The sequence below is a fragment of the Andrena cerasifolii genome, chromosome 6, assembly GCF_050908995.1.
Source record: "Andrena cerasifolii isolate SP2316 chromosome 6, iyAndCera1_principal, whole genome shotgun sequence".
Lineage (NCBI taxonomy): Eukaryota > Metazoa > Arthropoda > Insecta > Hymenoptera > Andrenidae > Andrena > Andrena cerasifolii.
Window position 1 is genome coordinate 16,960,771 of NC_135123.1, and position 20,752 is coordinate 16,981,522.

General features: G+C 36.8%; 1 protein-coding gene across 2 annotated transcripts in view; it reads right to left on the reverse strand.

Annotated features, from left to right (window-relative positions):
* Positions 1-3,374: 3,374 nt before the first annotated feature.
* Positions 3,375-20,752, reverse strand: part of LOC143370457 (uncharacterized) — a 41,427-nt gene continuing 24,049 nt past the window's right edge. Inside the window, exons 1-9 of one of the 2 annotated variants that reach the window (XM_076815600.1) lie at positions 15,225-15,594; positions 12,283-12,689; positions 11,496-11,652; positions 10,729-10,926; positions 10,290-10,546; positions 8,712-8,993; positions 5,406-5,447; positions 4,967-5,014; positions 3,375-4,668 (exon numbers count right to left, since the gene is read on the reverse strand). In XM_076815600.1, the coding sequence (XP_076671715.1) occupies positions 4,525-4,668; positions 4,967-5,014; positions 5,406-5,447; positions 8,712-8,993; positions 10,290-10,546; positions 10,729-10,926; positions 11,496-11,652; positions 12,283-12,689; positions 15,225-15,312 (1,623 nt within the window). In that variant the 5' untranslated portion in view covers positions 15,313-15,594 and the 3' untranslated portion in view covers positions 3,375-4,524. Of the gene's footprint in view, positions 4,669-4,966; positions 5,015-5,405; positions 5,448-8,711; positions 8,994-10,289; positions 10,547-10,728; positions 10,927-11,495; positions 11,653-12,282; positions 12,690-15,224; positions 15,595-20,752 lie in introns of those variants that run through there. The other variant, XM_076815601.1, reaches the window with a different exon arrangement.

A 20,752-nucleotide genomic window follows, 5' to 3' on the forward strand; every position in this document is an offset into this window, starting at 1 on the left:
AGCAACTTCGAAGCACCGTTCCATTGGTACCGGATTGTATCATGTGTCCGATGAGCCACACCTGTGGGCCTCGCTTCGTTATGTAAATGGTGAATGGGACTGTTTCAGCGTTTTCTGCGGGAAATATGTTAATATGATTTAAGACAGAACATTGGGGGAGTTATTTGTTGGTGACGAGATCTTCTGGGGGGATGAGGCTTTAATGGAATGGTTTTATGGCAGCAGTGGTATGAGTAGGGGAAATGTATCTGAAACAATTCTTCGGGGTAAAATGATTCCCGGATTCCCAGGGGGTGCGTGAAAAAATTTGAGTCTGTGAAGCTGATCTCATTTTCTTATGTTTGTTAGTGGGTTTTAAGTATTTCTGTTCATGGATTATGTACCAAAAATTATCTAAGATTTGATTTTTTAAAAATTGTTTTAATTTATGTTCGCATATTTTCTGACTGAGTTTAATTTCTGTTTTTATTTAAATAAATCAATGCTTTTTAATGTTCGTCTTATTTAGTATCAGTAGGTATAAAATGATCCTAGAGGTCATTTCTCTAGGGATAAATTTCATCTAAGCCAATAATAAAGTAGATAAACTAAGTTACAAAAACTACTTTACTTTCATTTAAATAATGTGCATTTGTTTTTTTTATACGAACGTATCGTTTTAGACACCTTTACCCTAGTACCATTGAACTATCAGGGCAGAGATGACAAAATTTTTATTTAAGTAAAATTTCGAATAACCAATAGAATTTAAAAAATTACTCGTTATGTGTTGAATAAAGCTAACTCGAGTTAACGAACTAATGATGAATAATTCTTTTAACTTTTCTTCGTTATTTGAAATTTTATAAGCATGCAAACGGGCCAAAACCAGAAAGTCTAAAACATTCAAGAACCCAAACTTTTATATTATACCATAGTATGGCATCATCTCGAATATGGCTCTGTAATTTGGTGTCCTTATTTCAAAATACACTGCAGGAGAATCGAGAACGTCCAACACAAATAATAGCTTATAAATCCGGTGCTAGTATTCCTATACATTGCCACAATTACTAGCCATGGCTATCCAGACTAAACTTGTTAACTCTTGAAAACAGAAGGATTATATCAGACCTGACCCTTTTACTTAATGTCATAAATAGCCGAATAAATTGTCAACCCGTGCTAAAACAACTCAATTTCAATGTGATCACTAAGAGCCTAAGGCATGGTAATCTTTTTAACGTAAAAACTCATCGAACCCTCTGTGGCAAACATAATTGCATCGATCGCAACTGTAGCATTGTTAATTCTTATCACGACCAACTTGACATTTTCTCCGATTCGTCTTTTACCTCTATTGCGCTGAATGTCTCATATTTGGCGAATTCCACTTAAGAAATCGCCCGCAACGTCCCTGGTCAATATTCCAAAATTTATGAAAATCTCTTGAAATATGGAAGTGAAATCTGTGAAAGAGTCATTATCGGAAAATACAGGTTTTTAATTATAAATTACGACTCGGCAACAGGTACATATAATTTATGATTTTTATTTTATTACAAAAAGGGAAAATCCCACGGTCGTAGGCGCGAGTATTTTGGGAATTCCCCTTGTATATTCATTCATTTATTTTTCCTTTTCTTTTTCTCTCTATCTTTCTTTCTTAATGTGCGTCCGTTTTTCTGCCTCATTTTGTGATTAATTGTACCAAAAGGTTGTCTAACCCGTCTATTGTAATTAAAATTAAAAAAAAAATCGGAGTCGGACACGTAAAAATCTTCTCCTTGTTAGAGATATTGGGGCATTTTAGTAGTAAATAAATATTAATATAGTATTACGAAGTTACTATAGTACTATTTGAGTAATGCTAATAAATCGGTAGTAGCATATAATGAAGCACTACGATAAAATAAATTTTAATACAAAATTGTAAATGATTTTAATGAATGAAATGTTTAAATGCTGCATAAATATTGTACATTTGTACGTAACTTCGATTAATTGTATCATCCTTTCTACGGACTAGAACACAAAAGAAACGAGGAAAAACTGTAATTTCTATTACGACATTATTATTAACAGTATAGCAGCGTGATTAGCCTTGGAAAAAAATTGAGCAAAAAGATTGTTGCGCTAGGAGAGATTACTGCGACACTGTTTGCGAATATCAACGAAAGAAACCGTGAAAATGCACAGAGTAGATCCTAATGGTATTCACTGTTTAGTTACGAGGAAAGTAAACACTTTGTTCAAATTCAAATAAGGAGACGTGCGATTCTGCGATCATCTATAGGTATTTTATCTAACATAGGTATTTTCAAAGCTATTCCAATTTCTTTTTCCAATAATTTACAAATTTAATTGAACTTCTAACTTTCAAAAACCATTCTCCTTTCCCGTATTAATTACGTAACTCTCAGCACACCAATTCTTCTTGGCTCTGCACTTCCTGATTTTCAATTTTTAAATGTATGAGTCAATTCATTTTTAAACGCAATAATGCGCCTTTCTTTTAACGAATTAATCGGAAGTAACGGAGACAGCCAGTCGTATGTAAATAAAAGTTTATGTCACTGCGAAGATAAATTAAAAAAGGTGTCCCGTGTATCGAAGAGAAAATCGTGGAAACGAAGATACGAATTCGTTAAATGAAAAATGAGGAAAGCAATGGCAGCTGACGAATTTTAGAAACTCCTGGAATTGAACTATTATATAATTTCAGAGCAGGAAGCATCGTGGCTGCGTGAGGTGCACTGCTTTTTTTATCCTGATAGACATCAAAATTCTTTCCTTTCGCAATCAACGGGCACCGTTATGTTACGTGCACGTAAAAAATATGTGCGTTACTAGGTTAATTAGAAACAGTTATTCTAATCCAGAAAAATTAATGTTTACGTACGTTTAAACGAGACTGCTTATTATAGTCGATTAAAGTGCAATTAAATTATTCTAAACTGCATCAGAGTACCTAATTTAAATGTTACATCAAGCTCGGAAGTATTATCTTCTTTCCAACCTCGACCGAATTTATTTAAATTTTATGTAGCAAATAGTTTCAACGCATCGTTATGCCTTTTACCGTATGCAGAAATTATGATACCTATATTCCCACAATACTTTATAAAACAACGTGGTGGGAACACTGTACGTACTGAAAGGAAAGAAAGAAATAAATATAATTGAACGGAAGATACTTTTCGACTTTTGTGTATTTAGAACTTCTAACGTAAACTCCATTCATCTGTCAAATAAAAGAAGAAAATTGTGAAATTTAACGTAGCTACCTATAAGAGAAGCGAAGGTGTTAACAAATTTTGGAAGACGAATGAGGAAATGCATTACGAAAATTCTTAAAAATGATTTTACCTTAAAACTTCTCAAAAGAAAAGGGTCATTATTATTTTAGAAAGATGTCGTTCGACATGCCAAAATATTTTCACGGCAATCTCGTTAAAAACCTTGAATTAAAATACAGGATCATAAACTTAATACAACTAAAAATACTACAAAAATTGATTTTGCCTTGATATACCTACTACCTGGAAAAAGAAGAGAAAAAAGGACACTTAGCATTTGTTTCGCGTTAGATTGGTGCGAGGCAGAATTGGAAGGAGAAGTTTGCCGGCTAATTGCTATCATTGTAGCGTCATGATTAGTTTCCTTTGCGAGTAGAAGCGCGGTTAAGATTGACTGCAGCGGACAACGATTGCGACAGCGCGTGTCGATACGACGAAAGGAATTCGCGCGTGCACGAAATTGCACGTTGCAACGATGGGATTTTGTAATTGTCTGGAATTGTTGTTGGTCTTCAGAAAAATTGGCCGCTCTGTTTACACATCCGATGTAGGGCACTCGAGGCGTGAAAAAACGTTCAACGAGAGATCACTATCCACCAGTAATCTGCATATCCTTTTATGTCGACGATCCCCTCCCACCGAGAAATTAGAAAATTGAACGAAAGTAACAACAGTCATGGGTGAAATTAGGAATTAGAGATGTTACATAATTAAACGAGATCTCTTACCCCATATTTCCTTACCTTCATTAATAATATACAGAACAAAGAAAAAGTCGATTCATTATATTGAAAACGCAAAAATTTTTTCTGGGTTAATACAATCTTTTTTTCTTCAATATTCAAATACGAATGGACTGTTTTTAGCAGTCCCGATGGTATCGTAAAATTTACAGGGAAAAACTAAATGCTTCGAAAAAATTATTCACAGTTTATAAGATCCAGTACTTTCTTTTAATCACGAACTTTCAGTTAACAGAATCGATACTGTTCATACTGACTCGAAAAGGCATTCTTTCAGTAGACTCGTACCACTTAATCGTGCTTGAAACAAGCGGAATTTATCTTTGATATGAAACTGCGAATTTGATTGGTCGCGTGACAGAGACCGATTAATGCAGGCAATCATAATCGTTCCATTTCGGTTGTTAAGGACCCTTTGGGAGTCTACAGGACGGAGAATGGCAGCATTACGTTCCGCGCGCCAAAAACTCCATCAATTGTACAATCAATAAGCAAAGGAATTTTTAACAGGTGAGGCTGAACGCGACGATTGCCGTGATTATGCCAATAATCATGCTGAATGTCTCTGCCATTACAACGTCCGCTGTTGAGTTTCTTGGTTCAATTTCTGGCGTTGCTCTTTTCTCAGTTTCTTTCCCAGTTCCCTCCTGCGTTTATAAATAATTGTGTTGTTACTTACAACAAACATTTCAAATGGTGAATGGAAAAGGTACTTTTTATTTAAGGCGTTCAATGCTGTCGACAGAAGAACCAAATCGAAGCATTTCAAAGGCCTGTTTGTCTAAAATTTGTGTGATAATTTGAAGACTCTTTTTACTTAAAAGAAAATAATGAAAGTTTTCGCTCTGACAGTGACAAAGATACCTTCCTAAAGACTTTTATGCGAGTTAAGACTTATAAGAAACAACAAGTTGTGGTATATTATATGTTGGGTATTAAAATTACCTTGCCAGCGTTCAATTTCAAATCTTGCGGTTTTTTGACCTCTTCGATCTGCAAAACAGAAATTGTGACGTGTTAGACAAAGTAGATAGCAATCCGGTGCTGCTTGTAGTTATTCATGTGTTCGGAATATCTCGTTCAATATTACACCGCTGATATTTACTCCATCAGTATTATAGTATCTTTATTGCACATAATTTTGAGTCTAATGAGGGAAGTCGTTGAGTACATTTTTTGAATATTAAGGGAATTATGTAATTTCAAATACGAGCAATATTGGGCCATATTGCAAGTGATATTAAAAAAAGAATTGTTGTAACAGTCGACGTATATGAGTCGAGCTCGGTGCAGTAGTGAAAGTGTTTATTTTCCTTTCGCAACTTGTTTAATTCATAAAGCAACACTGGATGATTAATCGTTTAATCGCAAAGTAACGACTCACCTTAGTAGAACTTGCAGCAGTCAGTGTCTTGTTGTCATTGTCCTACACCAAAATATTAATATTAATATCATCAAATAAATTATATTCAGATGTTTATGAATAGTACCATTAACAATTAATCCAACTTGTTTCATTCGGAGTATGTCGTATCGCGAAGAATATGTTCCCCTAACAAGAAGCCTATTAAAATTTCATTTTCCTCAATTACATTCACTGATTACTATCAACAACCACCATTTCCATTTTGACTACTAAAAAGATCTGTTGCACAAACTTGTTAAAATAATTTTATTAAAGAAAAACCTCTTCTATTCAATCCTATGCGATTTTCCATGAAACGCTTTGAAGCTATAAGTGTGTGAAAAATTATGCTTCCCTTAAAGAACAGAAGAATCAAATGCTGATTTCTCAACAAAGTTATTTTCGGGCAATGTTTTACTTAAGGAAATGCTTCAATGCATCAATCAAGAAAACACCGCAACCGGTTTCCCGATAAATAAGAATTTTTCCATTAAGCGAGGATCTATGTATATTCAGCAGTTGCATAAATATGTATATCGCAGGCACCTGAATTATAAAGTACTGGCCAATTCAATTGGACGAAGGAAACATCTAATGCAAAATTCTATTCTGCTCTTCATGCAGTTATAAAAAGCTCGTTTAATAATGTTCGAATAAATAAGGATGAAGAGGAATCTCGACACAGCGTCACAATTTCATATTGTGCATGAATCATGCATGTTTTCAATAATACCTCTAATTACGGTGACTTTCAAGTCGCTCCTTTTTGTAAAGTGTACTGTAAACGTCACTCTCGTCCTCGAGATATGTAAATGTAAAAGTTACAGTTTCAAATGTCAAGCCTCTCCTTCGTATCCTTCTCTCCATTCATACATCTTTCCGACTCGGATTCTATCTGACATTCAGCTGGGTATAGGGTGAAAGAAAAATGCTTGAAACTTGAAACTTACGGATTTCATGTCGGAATTATTTCATATCTTAACCCTTCGTTGACACTCTGGGTGTGAGCCTCCCATAAGCCGAGTTTCACTGATTTTGAAGCTCTGTACCCTTTTACAATACGTAGAATATCGCGGAGATTCGTGGAATATCTCTATTTTTTTCAATTACCGAAATACACTACTATTCAAAATAAATACCTTTTCTCCAAAGCCGACTTACAAACTATTTTTTTCCCTCAAAATATTATATCTGAACAAAAGCCCCGTAGATTTTTAGCTCCTAATATTGAAATTTGAAGAAGCTACACTTTTTTGAAGATTTCCTTATTTTTCTCGACATATGGAAATTTAGATTTTTTTTTTACTAAAACTGTGATCAAATTTCAATGAAAAAACTATTGGTATACATTCTGGAGACCTTGAAAAAGGCCCGTGATTTTTTTCATAACCATTGGATTCTTTAGATGAGAGTGGCAGTCGTTCAAAAATTGCTCTGGGTGAGAGCCACCCAGTATGTGAATGCTGATCGAAAAAAGACGTGTGCCAGCGAAGGATTAAACGGATAAAAGGTGTAAAAAGTTTGTCGTATTTCTTAAAGATGGTTCCGAAGGAAATGACATAGTTCTGAAGAATGTTTGTTAATCGAAGTAGTTCCCAGTGGCTTGGAAATAATTTCTTCAATATAACTTTCTAGCAGGATTCCATACACCTATAAATTATAAACTCTGGAACAGCATTTTCAGTCGACCTTTTGCGAACGAACCTTTCGTAGTGCAAAATAATGATGGAGCGATGTCGAAATGAAATATATGAAAATTGGAGGGTGAGAAATCAGAAAGGTACGGTGGACATCGAAGTGTCTAAGCTTTAGACCTCGTAGTTTATTAATAAAACAAAGAAGTGTAGAAAGTTAATGAGTTTGGCAGTAATCACGTGCTTAAATATTAAACTTGAAGAATTTTCAGAAAGTGGCGTTGATCAATTTGAATTCTAAGAAACCCACGACTTTTTTTCGACCAGTTTCTGCTCGACCATATCGAATTGCAAGCAATGCCATTTTGCACCCATAACTTTCTAGTTCAATAGAATTTTACGATTTCATTTGAAGTAGGGTTCCACATATGTGCAACCTAAAATTAGATATTCCGACAGAAACCTCTAATAGCGAACAGGCTCTGAAAGGGAAAGCTTTCCTGAAGAAAAAAAAAAACGAAAAACGCTTATAGTTTAGCCCCAAAGTACATATGACAAAACGCAGTCGCGTTATCATTTCGACGATGATCGAGCCGCCGTAACAAGCGTCACTCACGGATTAGAGAAAACTTTACATACAGTTACTTATCGATTCGTGCATACCCAGCCACATACGTTGGAATTTCACCTGATTTATCTTATACCCCCAAAGGTCATGGTTAATTTCAGGCTGTCATGTTCACGTCATATCGGAACCGTCAATTTATGTTACATGCAAGGTGTCGATGCGAAATCGATCTTCCCGCAGATGCCCTGCCCGCGAGCCTTTTCTATTGTGACGTCAAAAAATGGTAAAACTGCTGAGATACTTAAAAGCTGTGCAAAAATCTCTGGTGGCCTGGCAAACGAGTATGCATAAGAATTATTAGTTTCGCAGAAAGGCACTTGGAATATTTAAAGTGCTACGTAAAATCAGATGTTTTACGACACATATGTTAAAGGAAAATTTTATTTTCAACATCCCCTGACAAAAAGAAACAAACTCCATTGAATCGACTAAATAAGAAATGGACTTGGCGAAATCCTCACCAACTATATTATAATTAAAAAAATGATTCCTTAGGATAGATATAAGTTAAAAATTCTCTTGAATTTCGATATACATGTGCTCGCAGCGCCAAGAGGACAGAAGAGCGACAACAGGAAACATCAACCTAAGTTTTACCTGCTAACTGAAAAACTTAATTTATAAGATTCTCGAGATTCGCGAAATGTTGAGCTTGACTCGTTTAAATCGACGATCGATCGGGCTGGGTGCCATTTTCGAAGCTCGTGATTAAGGAGCACCGTTCCTCAGGTTCAATGTCTAGGTCACTATCGAAGGATGCTATTTATACGTGCCAGCGGCTTATGTCGAGCACACTTGGACAGTTTTAAACTGCCGCCATACAGGTCAATTTGCTTCTAGCTGTTACCGAACGCAACCCTGCCAAGCTTCTCCTCCATTTATTATTACGATCTTCGTCGTCCATTCACGATTATATTTCTACCACACGCCCTCAAGTGTAAGAAAAAAGCGTAGCTCTAGCCGTGCACAGTTACTGTTCGTATGCCTCAGAATTTAATCGAGGGGAATTGGACAGTGCCTTACCAATATCTGCGTAGCGTTTCGCGATATTCTTCTCGCGGGGAGTGTGTTTTGGGGGGTGGCTTTCAGCTGGGCAACGGGAAGTGGCACACCCTCGCGTCGGTGAGCTCTGCAGCCGAAGCCCTGACAGCGGCTGGCGATGGCGCCTCTGATGACCGTAGGAAGGTCCCAGATCGTCGAGGCCTCGCGAAGAGTCTTCGCGGCTGGCCCTTGGGCGAGGAATCGTATTGGCTTGGTGTCGTGGGAGCACAGGCCAGCCACCACCAGAAGCGTATCTTGGGACACCTTAATGCCGGGGCAATTTCTTGGTAATTAATGGGGTGCATTGCTTCTAATCATCGAACAAGGGGAGGACCAATTTTTTTCAAAGCTTTTAGCATTTATTTTAGACGTTAATGGGTTATCGTTTTCGAGAAAATGAAGGTTAACGTTGCTTAACGCTGCGCCAACATCATCCTGATGCACACAGACACCTCAATGCGTGAACGCAGTTGAGCTAATTGAATTCCACTGTAATTTTATTACGTAATTTAATTACATTGTATTTCAATTACACAGTAATTCAATTACAACGCGTTTAAATTACATAGTTCAATGTAATTAAATTACAGTGTAATTCAATTAGCAGAACTGTGTTAATTAGGTGATGTATTTCACTGTGTTTCTGTATTCATTTTTTTTTACATGAGACGCATTAGGCGATTGCCGTTATTTATTTCATTTAATATATATTGTAAGTCAGGTAGAGCAGGTACATGCTTCTTTTTTTTTACATCACGTTTGAATGTGGAAAAAATGTAACAAAGAAGTTTATTTGTTTTTATATATTATAAATTTATGAACAACACCATATTCATCACTCGTAATAATTTTTTTTTCTGTGTGAAACCTTCACCTACTTATTTCTTTCCCACCTCTTATTACCCCCCAATTTGGTTACCTTTTAATTCGTAATTCTACAACGACTTGGAATCAGCCACTCGCGTCCTTTACGAAAACGAAAAAAGCTGCTGCGGTTCGCTAGTCGCATCGCGATTCGAAATTAAATAAAAGATATTTGTAAAGAAGTCTGAGCTGCGAAATGTAAATCCATGAACACTAAAAACTAGAAAATATCAAAAATATATACAAACAAAATTGTATGTTAAACGATTTTATTAAAAATGCACTAAAAACTAATTCGTTTCTTCTACTACAATTCCGATGGTGTTTTTTCACTTAAATAAAATCGTGCAGCAAGGCGTTGCATAACAGAATATGAATCAATTTAATACAGTATCAAGCGTCGAAATGAATTTGTTGCGAGATATCCTGCTCCACGATTTTATTTAAAGTGAAAGAACACCATCGAAATTGTACTGGAAGAAAATAATTATTTTAATAATTATTATTATACATATATTAATAATTCATTTTCAGCTTTTAGTGCATTTTTAATGAAATCGTTTAACATACAATTTTTTATCTATTTATTTATTTCTAATTACTGGAAGTTGGTAAAGATGGAGCTGCACCCCTCTTGCTGCAAGGTCCTCGATTATGCGATTAATCATTGAAGAACTATAAATGAATATCGTTTACCTCGTGTTGCAGAAGCTCCACAGCGGAGGCGACTTCACTTGCAGGTATCATGGCGACCAATACGAAGCCTTTTTCAGTTTGAATGGACTTGAGTTCGCTAACTATGTCAGCCAAATTGGATGACACTAAATGAGATCTGCGGGATGGGGTCGGCTCGTCTGCAATGGCACCGCCTACAGATTCCACCAGCGAACGGAACAAAGCCACCCTAATTCTGGAGAACGCATCAAAAACGTTCCACGCGGCTTCGTCTGGTCCTGCAAGCAAAATTATCGCCCTTTTCATTCAACGCGATTACGTTAAATTAAAATCGAAAGAGTGCAAAGTGCATCGTCCCCAAAAATCTCTTTTTAGACAAAACAAAAGAACCTTATGTGTACATTTTGCAGCTGTCATCTCTGCCGAAGGAAAAGGCCCCACGAAAAGGAAGAGAACTCACCATCCTCTCGACTGTTTGGTGTAAACACCAACGAGGAAGCACGATTAGCTGGCTTTCCTGAATCGATTAAATGCCAGTCACGGTGAATTTCCGATCTCATGTTGTTCTCGTCGGCCTCATCGAGTTCTCTCGTAATGGTCATTGGTTCCTCGTGCCCAGGCGACGATGGGATCGTGAAGTTCGTGTTAGATAGCGTGCCTAAACGTAAATGAGGGATGCCGATGAGCGCTGGTCGAAGGGTGGCGCGTGACGCGTCAGAAAAACAGCCGGAAAGCGCGCCGGCATTGTCCTGTGAGGAGAATAGCGAAGAAGGGAGGTCGGTTGCCAGTAGTCGAGCAGTCCAGTCGTGTACTTGCGTCTTTGATCCTTTTAATTATTATATATTTCATCATTATTCACCACTTTGCTCCACTTATATTAAACTCTGTTTATTTTAATATCAACTGGGCCTCATTGCTCTAAAAGACCTCCATTTCCACGTCAAATTCGCCCAAGACTTCAGCAAGAACTAGGAGAAATCCTACATAAATTGATATTGTAGTCCCGAGAAGCCAATAACAATGGAAAAAAGTGGAAACTGATGTGATCGACAAGAACGGCGAAAGTTTCAGGACTGCCATTCCGAAGAAAAAAATTTAATCGCTTTGATGATTTATTTCGAAATGTTTGGACGAAGAAAAGAGGGGAGAAATTCGTGTAATTTCATTCCACCAATTACTCTGCTGCTTCAGAAAGGAAACAAAGCTGACGCGATTTTTCAATTCCACCTGTTGCCATCCCTTTAACGTCTCGAGCCCAAAACAGCAGCGCGGCCACGTTCGAGCGCAGGAAATGGTCGCAATCGCATCCCTTGCCCTTGCTTCCGGAAACTAATGCATCGTCCAGGGAGAACCGCGCCGCTTCTATTTCAGCGTTGTGGCAGCTCTGCGATAAATATTACTGAATTTAATCGCTGTATATTGTGCCGCAAAAAATCGCCACTAATTACCTTCCAATTAACCAAAAAATTCGTGACCAATTAAATTCTATAAAATACTGTCTCACATTTCTAACAGTTTGAACGCTTAAATTATTCTTCATAAAGAACAATGATAGGAAATACAAAAAGAATAATATTTCTATTTAAATTAATATCCACGTACTTTTAAGACCATCATACAACTAAAGCCAAAGTACACTCATCCCTCGAATTAGGGGTCCAAAAATGAACGCACTGATAATGAAACAGAAGTAGCCAAATATTTCTAGCGATAAGTATAGTAACGTCGAAGGAATTAAAAAGAAAATGTTGACTGCTTTGGAGCACAGTACGTCAAACTTCAAATTTATTTTCCTGAACTTTCATTATTATTGCTGCGGTGCAAATATGCGAAACAAATATTTTCACAACGTACACGGGCTTTTCTCTTGCGTATTTTTTTTCCAACCGACAGACTCTATTTACGCTACCCTCAACCGCGTAGAGAAAGAACCACGTGGGACGAATACGTGCCCCGTTTAAATTGAGGAAGGAGTGTAGCTTTAATTCGTTATTTTAAAAGTTATAAACCATACCTGAAGGTATCCGTCGACCGAGAACGCGTAGGAAGCCTGGAAATCCTTCCAAAAGTTTTCTGGATCCTGCCTCGATTTGGCAATCAAAAGCAGAACGACGTTTCGTGGACTGGCGACCGCGTCGTCATTAATTATATTCCCGGGATTAATCGCGGTGTCCTTCACGATCTTCGCGAGATGCGTTTCGTTCTCGACGTTCTCCAGGATAAATTCGGGCATCTTTTCGCGCGTCGTGTCGCCAGGACTCGTCTGCCCGACGGTAGCCTTCGTCGGCTCCTTCGTGTCAGAGATTTGCAAGGCTTTATCGACACCTGTCACCTGCGTCCTCTCGCTCGAACCGCCATCGACGATGACCTCTTGCTCAGCTTCCAGAGACGGCACTACGTTCCATGCTACTGGGATGTTCACTACGACAAATAATTTCACCATTTGGCACTTCCAATTCCATGGTGGAATTAACTGATCCTGAGGAACTTCGATATGGGACAAGTGGGCACTTCGGTAAACAATTTCTAACGATCATTTTGCAATTTAACGCCAAAGTGCTGGCGTTTGAATGAGTCTAGGTCGGAGATGGGCAAAATTTTTATTTAAATAAAAATTCGAAGAAGGAATAAAAGTTAAAAAAATTAGTCGTCGCGTGTCGCATAAAGTTGACACGGGATTGGTTAATAAAGGTAATTTTTGGTATTTATTTAGAAGCTTTCCGCCCAACCGATTTCAATGATTTTTGGATATGTTGTCGGGGACACGATTCTGAACAACTTTTTCCTATACATGTTACCGCCGCTCGACCTTCGTTTCCGAGATATTCGCGAAAAACTACTGCTACTACACAATGTATTCTGCCGTATACATACGCGTCCGTGGGACAAAGCAAATGACGCTGCTGACCTACGTTTCCGAGATATTTGCGAAAAACTTCTTTTGACTTATTCCGACGCAACGCATTCCACTTTCCAACTTGTCCCGGGTATTAGTATTGCTTGGGGCTAGATTAGTGCGGGGGCGCGTAAAGCACGATAGCGAGCCGATATGATTCGGGGTGTTGACAGGCATCCGCAAGTTTCTGGTTCAAATCTCTAAACTCACATCAGTCCGCTATCATGCTTTACGCGCCCCCCGCACTAATCTAGCCCCAACCATTACTAATACCCGGGACAAGTTGGAAAGTGGAACGCGTTGCGTCGGAATAAATCGACAGTTTTTCGCAAATATCTCGGAAACGAAGGTCCTGCGGCGGTAACATGTATAGGAAAAAGTTGTTCAGAATCTTGATCTTGATAACATATCCAAAAATCATTGAAATCGGTGAGGGCGGAAAACTTCTAAGTAATTACTTAATTTTTTTATTCGTCGAGCGTTTCAATTTGAACGTCGAATAATTTTTTCAACTTTAACTGTAACTTTAACAGTCGCTTTCACTTTTTTAACATTAACTTAAATTTTATTCGACGTCAGAAAAAATTAACTCGCCGGATACAGTCAACCCGAAATATTCGAGCTTTGAATAACGAATAAAGTTGAAGTAACTTTTATTCGATCCGGTATTTAAATCATTTTTTATTAAGGTAATGTCCAACTTCGTTGTTCGATGGCTAGTTACACTTTTCAAGAACCTTAAGCCGACTACACACGTAATTATATTGCACAAGTATACACGAGCGCGTGTGCGATAATATTGCACAAGTGTTTTGATTGCACAAGCGGCATGAAAATGTTTGAACTTCTAGACTGTACGTATACCTGCAGGGGTCGTGTGCGCGCAAGTATATTTGAGCGTATGTGGAAGAAGCAAAAACACGTGCAAGTCGGAAGCAGCCTTTCTCATAACTGTGCCCTTCCTTTAAATTTGTAATCAAAGTCGCGACGAGTGATAAAAGTTTCAAGTACGTTTCTTCATCCATTCGCAAGTAGTTACGCCAGTCGGGAGGGTAAATTATCAATTCGTTTAATTTAATAGATTAGCATATCAAAACTATTAATTTAGTAGTTTTGTCTTTCCTTTAGCCAGTCTTTACACCGCAAGCTACGCATTTCGCGTTGCTTTTTTCTTTCTTCGTTACTAAAACGAAAGATGCCAAAGCGAGCACGTCGTTGTCGACGACATGGTTCAAGCGTACACTGACACTGTTCAAGTATATACTTGCGCCGTGTGGAGGCTATATGGCCGTCAGGTATACTTGTTCGATAAATTTGTACAAGTATACCACTCGAGTATGCAGCTAGGTGTGTAGCCGGCTTAAAAGTATTGAAACGTTTTAACTAGAAGGGATTTGTAAATAATAATAATGTTATACTTCGATAGAAGGTTCTACATGTGGAAAAGTGAATAATTTTGAAGCTTCGCGATTTGCGCTTTCAAAATTTACTTCAGAATACAAGTTTAACAAATAATTTGATGTACAGGTACATGGGCGCAGCCAAGGTAGGCAGGGGTACAGGAATACACAGGGTACAGGGCACAGGAAGAAAATGATAAATTAGTCGTTCGAGCAAAATTAAATTAAATTTCAACAAGAAACAATTAAATTCTGAAGTAATTCCGCATTCTGTACAGATGTGATTATTTAGATAATTATACGCAAGATGTAATAATAAAATTGTTACACTATTTATTGCCATTCCCTGAATGAAATCGAGTATACAGAGTGGAGAAACTGTAAACTAATAAGAATGCAGTATAATCATTTACGCAACACCGAAATTAACAGCTACCCTTGCTTCATCATTCATTTAGGATACGTATGCTCAAACTACTGTTCAATCACCCACAACAATTATTTTATTGTTCAGCTAATCAACTCAAAATGAATCGATACTGACACAGCTGACTTATATTTATTAGTTGCAAACACTAGGAGAAGCCACAGCATAAAAGCTTGAATCAGAAAGACATTTGTTTAAAATAGTTACTGATCAGATTTGCTGTAAAGCGATACCTGAGCGTTCCGCGATAAGACCGGAGCAAGGCAACGACATCTCCAGCATGGAGCACAGCAAAAGCACCAAGAAGCATCCGTGCAACATTTCTGCTATTAAAAGAAATGCCAGCTGGATTATGGAAACGTCTATTCTGCGCCGTCAAGAAATCGGATCTTCTCGTTTTACGGAATATCAACGAATGTTGTTGGGAATTCGTACCAATTAAGCGCACCAAATTGATCCACGCTTCTGGTATTTCGAGAGCGGGAGTACGTTATTTCAGGTGAAAAATCCGCTGCAACCGACGAATGCGTGCGTTCGGTTTTTTAACAGAACGCTACTAACTGACGGCTTCACGACCAACAAAATAAGGTTGCCGTGTGAACGAAATAAAGGAAGTGGTTGGCTTTCGGCGAGGCACCTTTTTTCCAAGCCACTCGTAACTGCTCTTCCACGATCTGCGTGTACCGAAATTGGCTATAGAACGGAGTCGATGAATTTCTTCAATTCTGAATAATTTCGAGGTAACATTAACTTGTTCAATTTTTCTATTCTGGTAATTTGTTCTCATATTTATTCGGGTAACTTTTGGAATTGTGGACCTTGTGGCAAGAGTAGGTAATTATTGAGGTGATAAGTATTTATTTCCATTTTTGGGGAAAGCATATTCTACAATAAAAATATCAATATTAATATTAATAATGGTTAAAAATATCAAGATTAATATTAATATTAATAAATGGTTAAAAATATCAATATTAATATTAATAAATGGTTAAAAATATTAATATTAATATTAATAAATAATAATTGGTCAAAAATATTAATATTAATATTAATAAATAATAATTGGTTAAAAATATTAATATTAATATTAATAAAAAATAATTGGTTGAAAATATTAATATTAATATTAATAAATAATAATTGGTTAAAAATATTAATATTAATATTAATATTTCTATTTCCTTTGTAATATTAATACTTTCTTATCGAATTTGCATTAAACGTGTACCAAATGATGTAAAAGCTTCTTTTCGTACGTTACACGTCATAACTCAAAAACTGTCGAAAATGGAGCTGCACCCCTCTTGTTGCAAGGTCTTTAATTGTGTTCTACTGCATATTGTAGATATGTATAGTATTGTACCTACATGTAATATATAACATTAATAAAATTTTCTCGTAGAAAATAGGTAAATAACGTATTGAATCACTAGTTGTATTTCCTAGGGATAAACTAAGTTCATTCACCTGTACTCGTTTTTATCCATACAATTTTACATTCCCCTGGAAGTGCTTCTGGTCGAAAAGTGACCCAGTCGACAAATTATTAAAAATGTTAGTGACATAAAAGCAGGCGCAAATGTGTCTATAGCAGATTCTTCATTTTTCTTCAAACCCTTTCCTTCAGGGCTTAAAGCGAATTGGATGAAAATTGTCGCAGTTCAACGATTCTACGAAAGGAATGTATTGAATGAAAGGAGCTGTTTTCCTTTCCTTCATTCTCCCCCGATAAGAGAACTTTCTGAAAACGTTTTTCAATTAATCATAGCTTCAGTGCCTCGATTCCTCTATGATCATTTCAATAGTGCCAAGGCTGTTCGAGGTAAACTCGATAATAAGCACGAGCTGTATCCATAACGTAGCCTAGATAGTATTTGTTCTTCTTCGGATTTCTTGTCCACTTTGTAGAACGTTCGTGCACCCGTGGGATCGCAGTGAGGGTTGACAACCATACTATAATACATAGTATTGTACTATATGTTTGTCTAGCGCACTATATACTGTTGGAAAACGATACAGTACGTCAAACTACTATATTTCCGATGCATCCATAAAATTCTACAGGCTTTACTTATTTTTTTATTTTATCCGCACTTCAAGATTTTAATTTGCGAATTTAAACTTTGAAAGAGAGGGTTTTTCTATAATCAATACGAAGTGGCGGGAAGAGAGAAACAGAGACAGTCTATCTCTCAGAAAAAAAATTAGTTGCTTATATGTACATGTTAATTTGGACTCTCAGTGCAATCAAACCTTTGGCATATTTTTTTTAACGACAATCAATTAATTAATAATGCAAAATGCAGAAAAAATATACATTTAAAAAATACGACATCGTTGTTTTAATGTAGTGATTTTAATGGATTTTGGGTTACTTGCCTCTGAGAAGTAGGTACTCTATTTTTATCACATTTGGGCGTAAGGTACTATGTTTTCTTGAAAAAGTTGGCAAGCCAAGATAGCAGGAAGATGACGTCACAGATTTTTCTTGATTTTAATCCTCTATAGCCGAAACTTATAGGGCATTGGTAGGCATTAAAGATTGCATGTACATTAGGTACACTTCAATTACACTTCATAAACATTTTATATTTTACTGTAACGTAAGGGTTTCTGATTTCTATGCTACAATAGTTGAATACCTATGAAACTTTCGCGAATCAGTGACTGTAATATAAAACACAGATGGTATAATTTATCTCAAAGTCACGGGGCGTTATAGAGGGTGAAATAATTTCACTTGAAAGCAAAGAAAATATCCGTTACTTCCTAAGGTGCTTTTATATATTGAAATTCATTTGCAAATAGAGCATCTCTTTCATAGTCTCAAAATTTGCCTTGCCTACATCAAGCTGGTTCAGTTACACCAGTGATTCTCAACCTGAGTTTTGTGGAGAGCCGCCACGATTTTTTTAAAAATACTATTAAATTAGAATTGTATTCTGAAATACCTATTTTAATGTATTTTCTTTACTTTATTAAATTTACCTTACCTTATATAGGGGTGGGGTGCGGTCGCAGGTTATTTGACTATTATAAAAGGGAATCGCGACACAACGAAGATTGGGAAACACTGAATTACAGATTTGCAACATTGAAAAGTAAATTTATAAGCCCCCTGATATTAAAATGGAACAAAAGTGTTACAACTGTTATTATAGGTACAACTGTCAAAGTGTGACAACTAAGAATGTGCCACCATTAATCATTTAGAATTACCTTTATAAAAAAGTGAGATAATGCTTTGAATATATCCAGAGAGTTAAGCCGCGCAACATGCCCATTGTGTTCGAAAAATGAACGAATCATGAGATGCGTCTATGAAATAGGGAAGATGAAAGTATTTCAGTTGCTAAAGCCGGCTGCACACGAAACTGCATACTCGAGCGGTATACTTGTACAATTTTATCGAACAAGTATACCTGACGGCCATATAGCCTCCGCGGTGCAAGTATAGTTGAACAGTGTCAGTGTACGCTTGAACCATGTCGTCGACGGACGACGACGACAGTCTCGCTATAACTTCTTTCGTTTTAATTCTGAAGAATAAAACGCAACGTAGTTTGCGGCGTAAAGACTGGCGAAAGAAAAGGCAAAACTATTTACACGCTAATTTATTAAATTAAATGAATTGACAATTTACCCTCGGGACTACTTGCGAATGCATGAAGAAACGTACTTGAAACTTTCATCAGTCGTCACCACTTTGATTAAAAATTGAAAGGAAGGGCGCAGTAATGAGAAAGGCTACAACCCCACATGAAAAGCTGCTTCCGACTTGCACGAGTCTGTGCTTCCTCCACACACGCTCAAGTAGTATTCCTTCTCGAGAAAGAATTCTCGAGAAATTTTATGAATGCTTATTTCTTATTTCTCAAGAAATACTATTTTTCTCGAGAAACTTAAGTTTACGAAAATTATTATAAATCTCATTTATTTTCGGAATTGAATTTTCAGTTAGTTGAAATTGTGTATTACTAGTTAATCGCGAACGCATACACACATCTACAACTTATAATAAATCGTATTAGTAACATTAGAACCTATAAAAAAGAAACAGATTAAAAAACTATTTTAAAATAAATAAGTAATGTTTCGCTTTGCACAAATTTTGTATTAAGTAAATAAATATATCAATTATATTTAATATCTGTTTTTCCATTTATACAAGGTTTGTGCTAATTAGACAGGAATGAACAATTAGTTAATGGTTTCTTGTGTTTTTGATAAATATTATCAACATTATTCCAAAAATATAAATTTTGTAATATTTTTTCATTTTCTCAAGAATTCTCGAGAAGTATGATCTGATTTCTGATTTCTCGAGAAACAAAAAATATCGAGAAATCAGGAACAGTGCGCTCAAGTAAACTTGCGCCCACACACCCCCTGCGAGTATACGGTTTAGTAGTCGGCTTAAGGTTCTTGAAAAGTGTAACCACCTATTGTACATCAGAGTTCGGCATTAACTAAATAAAAAATTATTTCAATGAAAGATCGAATAAAAGTTATTGTAACTTTAAATTATTTGACGGATAAAGTAAACTCTTTTATTCCACGTCCAATAAAGTTAAAGCTAAAGTCCCAGTTAAAGTTAATGTTGAAAATTATTCGATGCGGAAGTTGAAACGTTCGATAGAAAAATGAACTTTTTTCGCCACATGACGAATAATTTTTGTTAACTTTTATTCGTTATTCGAAATTTATTGAAATAAAAACCTTGCCCATCTCCGCGCTTAAGTATGCGGTCAGTGGCGGATTTGGCGCCCCTAGGCTAACAAGTGTCTGCCACCTTTTCCGCGAAATATCATCAAATATTTTAATTTAAGAGTCAATAAAATTTCAAAATTACTTCAAAATAGCAGCTCGCATATGCGTTCTTGCTAATTCGCTATATGAAAAGAGGTGAATTGTTTTTAAAGTTGCCTCAGCCTCTGTGTGTAAACCCATCCCAATCTCTTTCGCTCAAAATTTGTCGCTCCCCAAAATTTGCCTCCCTAGGATGCAGGCTATTTACAATCAGCCTATACACAAATCCGTCTCTGTGTGCAGATACGTGTGTAACCGGCTTTAAAGCCTAAATGTTATACACATTGTGGCGCAGAACGTTTGAGACTTTCGGAGACTCGGTGACCAATAGTCCCATAGACCATCGAATATACCAGGCAAGATAATTTAAATAGGACAGCCGTGGTTTATTGCGTGACCTATGTTCCTCAAGCGCGGGTATTGACTTAAATCGCAGGTTATACAGCAAATTGCCAATAGACATAAGCGTGTAGTCACTGGTCCGTCATTATTTAAACCAGTGGGCTTTGTTCGTCATCGAGCGCAAACAACCACGTTGTTAATAACATTTTCCAGCCAAATATTCCTCGTTGCAGATGAAAAATGACGCGCAGTATCGGCGGAGCAAATTTTTCCCAAGCGTGGAGAGAGGGAGGGAGTACAAATTGAAAGATCAAATTTCAACAGCCTAAAGGACAGAAGCGCGCAAACAAAAAATAAAAAAAATTGTAAAATGCCTTCCAAATTCCCCAATATAGAATTTTACACACAGCAGAATCTCAAGCGTTGTTATTAGAACAATAAACACGAATAAAAGCCGTCGCGCATTTTAATGAAGCGTGGGGAAGTGAATCGCAGCGATACGAAGAGAAAAGTTTATAAGCAATTGATGACCGAAGCGCAGTGACAATTAATTAATTATTATTAATTTCTGCGATTCGATTTGCTTCGCCGCGTCATGCTTCGCTAA